The 6000-nt window shown below is 40.8% G+C and overlaps 1 protein-coding gene across 1 annotated transcript; it reads left to right on the plus strand.

The window, feature by feature from the left end:
• Nucleotides 1–4093: 4093 nt before the first annotated feature.
• Nucleotides 4094–5626, plus strand: LOC127805594 (UDP-glucosyltransferase 29-like). Its single transcript, XM_052342346.1, has one exon. It carries the CDS (start codon nt 4094–4096, stop codon nt 5477–5479), a length of 1386 nt encoding a protein of 461 aa, XP_052198306.1. The 3' UTR covers nt 5480–5626.
• The last annotated feature ends 374 nt before the right edge of the window (nt 5627–6000 follow it).

Raw genomic sequence — 6000 nt, forward strand, 5'->3', positions numbered from 1 at the left:
CATGGGTTGTTCCCAAATCATTCCAAACAAGGTTGAGAGTTGAGGCACTCTAAGAATAGGAGCTTTCTCTAAAGAGAGAGAAGGAATTTAGGCAAGAAGGCGGGAAGAAATCGAAGGAGAAGCCGAGGAGAACGAGCCTCGCTAGAGTTACGAGCCTTCGTCGGAATTTGTCAAACTCAGTCAGAAAAAAAGTGAGGTAAGTCATTCTTTTTTATAATCCTGTAGAGGGGAAAGAAAGGGTCGCGTAGGTTCAAACGGGGGTCGAATCGGAGTTAAAATGAGAAAGTTATGGCCGAAATACCAAACCGAGGCGAAGCAGTCCGAAACTGCTGTGCAGCGCGTGAGATACACGTGCCGGAAAATAGTTGTGCGTGAGGGCGCGTGGCCCACCTTTCCAAGGTGCGTGAGAGGCCTATTTTTCTCCAAATTTTTCAGTTTTGTCCCTACTTTAATGCCCCTCAACCCTATATAAAAATATTTGAGGTTAGGTTTACTAAAACATGTGTTTTCTGCAGAAACCTAGGCCGTTTGCTGTGAAATTATACCGTCGAAGAGATAAACCAACAAGGTGAGACTCCTATACTCCAAATCCTATTTTTTATTCTCTTATGAGAGACTTCTATTGCATGAGATGTGATTTGTGAAGTTCTTATACATAAACTCTTGTTATTCTCTTACATGAAATCATATTGTATATATGAAATATATTTTTCTGGAAAATATATGTTATTGACTTTTTAACTGTTGCATTTATAAAATTCGTGTGGCCTTACTGTTGTACCTATTTGTTGTTGGCCGAGGGCAAAAGTTGGATATCCCCTGAGAGGCGCTATGCGTGCGCCATCGAGAAAGCTCTCGTGGGGAAGACCGTGAGTCTAAGGAACAACGGATGTGGTGCTTTCATGAGTTCTATGAGGTTGGGCCGAAGTGACATGGTTAGGGACCTCCCAAGAGGTGCTATGTGTGCGCCATTGAGAAAGCTCTCGTTGGAGGAGGCTGACGTGTTCACGAGGCACTTTGGAGTAGTTCTCGTTGTCTTTTCATATATTTTATACCTGATCATGCATCAATATAAACTGTTTTTGGAGTTTCTCACTAGAAGATTCATCTTCTAATTAGACCATGTCGCTGGAATATTCAAACGTTCCAAGTTCGACGAGCGGCTCTAAGGGAAATGAGGTAGCTAAAGAATAAGGTTAATTTACTGTTTGTAGCATGTTTAGCATATTTTTGTTTACGTGCGAACCTATGTAATTCTGGATATGTTTAAGATGTTCAGTTATCACTTGCTAGAGATGATGTTAATGTAATACATTTTGTAGACGCCTTGAACGATTTTATTTATGATAAATAAAGTATTGTGGTTGTGAACCATATCGGGTTCGATCTAGCTTCCGCTTTCGAAATTTTAACACCTATCTTAGCTATTCGATTATTGGATTTGTTAAGTTGAGAAGGTGAAAATTAGGGTTTTGAGGATATTGTGTGATGTATGGCAGTGATTGTGATATGAATAATTTTTATATTCCCGAAATCCTAAATTATAACACGTTCAAGAAATTTGGGGTGTTACACCATACATGAACATTGCCTTTTAATGTAGTAGAGAATTCCTTGCACCACATGCCATTAGATGCTAACCATATGAACATGAGGGACGAGGAAAAATCTATATGATCTCCAGGGTTGGCAAACCATTGTATGGCTTAATAGAGGGAATTCTAAACTTCTCAAGAGGAGTCTCAATTATTATTGTTCATTCTAGGGGTTGGTTTGAAATTCATATTAGCAGAACCACTTGCCTTTTTGTCAAAGATTAGATATCTTTCTCCAAAAGTTGTATTGTGCTCTTGCTCGAGCTTTTCGTATTGAGAATGGTTGTAAATAGAAAAGATGGAGGTCTCAAGCTTACTCTTCCTTGGATGTTTTTGCAGACTCTGTGCATGGATCTCTTCTACTCTTGCTCCTACTCCTGCTCTTAATCTTATTGTTGGGAGTGATAAGATAAGGGGTTACATTGTTGTTGCTTTTGCTAGTCTTGAATAAGCCCTTTGAGCATCTACATTAATAATTGAACCTATAACTTAAGATTACTGATGCATTTAGCAGTAACTTACTTAGAAAGAGGAGGAGTAAGAGCTCCATTGACATTTGAGGAAGCTTTTTGCTGCCCACTTTAATAGCTTCTAGTTGAGGGTACTCAGTGAGAAGACATGGTGGGGATTTCCAGGGGTTTGGTTATGTATGCTTCTAAGTGATTGCCAATTGATAATACTAAGGAAGATCACCAAGCATGTCGAAATCCAAACTTCTCCAAGGGCGGGACTCTATCTTTCAATATAATTTTTGAGAATCAAGTTAGTACATGGAAAGGAATGTAAGTAAATATTGAAGAACTTCTAAAGTTAGATGTCTTTACTTACTAAGACTTTAAATACCCATTATATAGGTCGAGCTTGTAATGGCTAAGTTGGATTATTGATAAGAACATTTCTTCAAGAGTTCTAGACACTAGGTAGCATATTTCAGGCATGGACCGCTTCCCTGGGTAGTAGGAGAGCTAGCAAACCACGTGTCGGGCTTTGGTAGATGAAACACATGACACGCTCTGACTAATAGGACATGAAACATACCATAATAGGTTTTTTTGGGGAAAAAAAAGGTATTGAGGGTAAATCTATAATCCTTCTTATCAATACATATTATACATGCACATGCACATTTTGTATGTATACATGTTATATTTATATGCATACTCATTATACATATGAATGTACACGTATCATATATATGTTATTATTATTATCGAGATACAATAATAAATTTACTCAATTGAAAACATTGTCGTCATACAATAATATCTTCTGTTGTTCTCTTTCTTGCAGATTAGTCAGCATGACTAATCTACATATTACTCTCTGATACTTAAAATCAAACATTAAAAATGTTGAAGATCAGAGAGTAATATGCACACCAATATTAGATATATACATTTTGGAATGAGGGACTATTTATTTATAGTAGAGTATGGAATAATCCTAAGCCCACCAAAATTAAGATTCTTATAGATAACATTATCTTTTACATAAGATATTTATTCTCTCGAGTGAACTTTTGGATGTCGAAATTATTTTACTTTGGGCGTTACATGGGACCGTTCCCCCGTCTTAGGGAAATGTTTCAATGATAAGCCTACTTGGAAGGGCAAGAACACCAAGCCCGTGCAGTTGTCGTCGGTGGGTGGGAGACCTTCGATTGGTTCTGCCAAAGAGAGGTGAGAGACGTCTCTCGCCCTTGCCACTATCATCGAAAGAGAGGCTGGAGGTCTCCTGCCCTTGATGTTGCCACCAAATGGGTCTTTGCCCATTTATCTGAGTTAACCCACTCCCTTCTTTTATTTTTTATTTTTAATTTTTGGAATATTTTAACCATGATGTATCAATTATATTTACATACATATTATATATATGTACATATACATATTACAATTTTCACATTTTCTTATGGCAATGATTACAATAATTAAGTTTTATAATAGTAATCCAAATGTTTAGATTTTAAATAATATTATTTCAAATGATAGAATTTAAAATATTAGTATTTCTAAAAATTTAATTCTAAATAATATCATTTAAAATTTTTCTATGCAAACACAATTTTAATGTTTTTTATTTAAAAAAAAAAAAGGGCTACTGTTCTGGGTCACTCGAGAAGGAGCCCATGAGAAGCCATATTGCTATTCTGGATACATCAGTTACATTATTTATATATATATATATATATAGTGCTATATTTTTGGTTATTATTTTTTGTATTATTTGTAAAAAAGTATGTTCTTTCGCACACGTGGTCCGGTCAGATTAAAACACACGTGTGGCCTCCTCTCTTAGGCCACGTCTTCCTCTTCCTCTTCAACCCCCGCCACGTTACTCTCTCTCAATGCCCATTCATATCCGATTATCCATCGCCGAACACATACATATATGCAATGCAAGCTGCACAATACATACACATATATATATATATATAGATGCAATGCGATCCCGTATTTGTTTTCTTACTGGATATATATATATATATATATTTAATTGAGATGGATCCGGATCCGAATCCTAACAGAAGAACCATTCGGGTTGTGATGCTGCCCTGGCTGGCTCACGGCCATCTATCCCCCTTCCTAGAGCTAGCCAAGGTCCTCTCCAAGCGAAACTTCTACATTTACGTCTGCTCCACACCCGTCAACCTCGCTCCAATCAAAGGAAACCTCTACCGGAAGAAGTACTCCTCGCTCGGAATCGAGCTGGTGGACCTCAATCTTCCGCCGTCGCCGGAGCTTCCACCCTGTCGCCAAACCACCAATGGCCTCCCTCCCCGCCTCATGTCCACTCTCAAAACAGCCTTCGACATGGCCAAGCCAGAATTCCACCGAGTCTTGGATTCCATAAAACCGGACTTGCTCATCTACGACTTTCTCCAGCCCTGGGCGCCGGAAGTGGCTTCCGAAAGCGGTATTCCGGCCGTCCTCTTCCTCAGCACCGGCGCCGCCGCCTCTTCCTACTTCTTCCATCTCGAACTCAACCCCAGCTCCGAGTTCCCCTCTCCGGCGATCTACATTCGGGGCTACGAGAAAGCCAAGCTTGACCACGTAACCAAATCCGTCGCGAACGGCATAACGGACCCCGAGAGAGCGAGCAAGTGCTGGGAGCGATCGACAAACATCGTCTTGATCAAGACTTCCAGGGCCCTGGAGGGTAAATACATCGATTACCTCTCGATTTTAAGGAACAAGAGAATGATCCCCGTTGGCCCCCTTATACAAGACCCAGTCCTCGAAGTCGAAGATGGTAACAAGCCGGAGATAATCCGATGGCTGGACGAAAAGCCACCGAGATCAACTCTGTTCGCTTCTTTCGGCAGCGAGTACTTCCTCTCCAGCGACGAGATCAAAGAGATCGCTCACGGGCTGGAGCTAAGCGCTGTCAACTTCATCTGGGTCGTCCGGTTTCCAGCCGGCGAGAAAAGCAGGGTCGAAGAAGCGCTCCCAGAAGGGTTTATGGAGAGGATAAAAGATAGAGGAAGGGTGGTGGAGGGGTGGGCGCCACAGGCGAGAATTTTAGGGCATGGAAGCGTGGGAGGGTTTCTGAGCCACTGTGGATGGAGCTCGTTGATGGAGGGGATAGCGTTTGGGGTTCCGGTGGTAGGGTTGCCGATGCATTTGGATCAGCCATTGAATTGTAGGATGGTGGAGGAGGCAGGGGTTGGGGTGGAAGTGAGGAGAGATGGGGGAGGGAGGGTGGAAAGAGGGGAGGTGGGGAGAGTGGTGAGGGAGGTGGTGGCGAGGAAAAGCGGGGAAGCCATTAGGATGAGAGTATTGGAAGAGTTGAGGGTGGAAATGAGGACGAAGGGGGAGGCGGAGATGGAAGCAGCGGTGGAGGAGCTGCTCAAGCTGTGCTGTGGGAAGTACTCATCTGTGCTGTAGGCCATTAAAATACTCTGCTTCGGTTGTAATTAAAAATGCATGCATTGCGGTTCGGCCCATCTCCAATGGATAGATAATAAAAAGTAAATTCTTAATTAGTTTTAAGTGTTTGGGCTTTCTTAAATACAACTTCTCACTGTTTAACCATGCTTCTATGCTTTTTAAGTTTCTAACTAGAGGATCCGGGAACAAAAGCTTAGATGATAAAAAATGAGTAAGTGATATGTCAATATTATTTGGGTAGATCATGAGTTCGAATCTGTCCTTCTCTTGAAACATATTTTGTGAATTTACCCTCCCTCTCTTCCTCTCCCACGAATTCAAGGACATGAGCATAAGGGGTCACACAAAAATAATGATCTCAAGTTCTAAATGAGAGGATGTTTTCCACATCCACCATTAGATACACAACATTCTTCTTGCTTGTTTGAAATCACTTCCGTTTTCATTTCATTCCAAAAATGCACAACACATTGCAAAAATCAACAAATATCAAAACGTTTGAAATCTGTCTTTTTTCA

The sequence above is a fragment of the Diospyros lotus genome, chromosome 7, assembly GCF_014633365.1.
Source record: "Diospyros lotus cultivar Yz01 chromosome 7, ASM1463336v1, whole genome shotgun sequence".
Lineage (NCBI taxonomy): Eukaryota > Viridiplantae > Streptophyta > Magnoliopsida > Ericales > Ebenaceae > Diospyros > Diospyros lotus.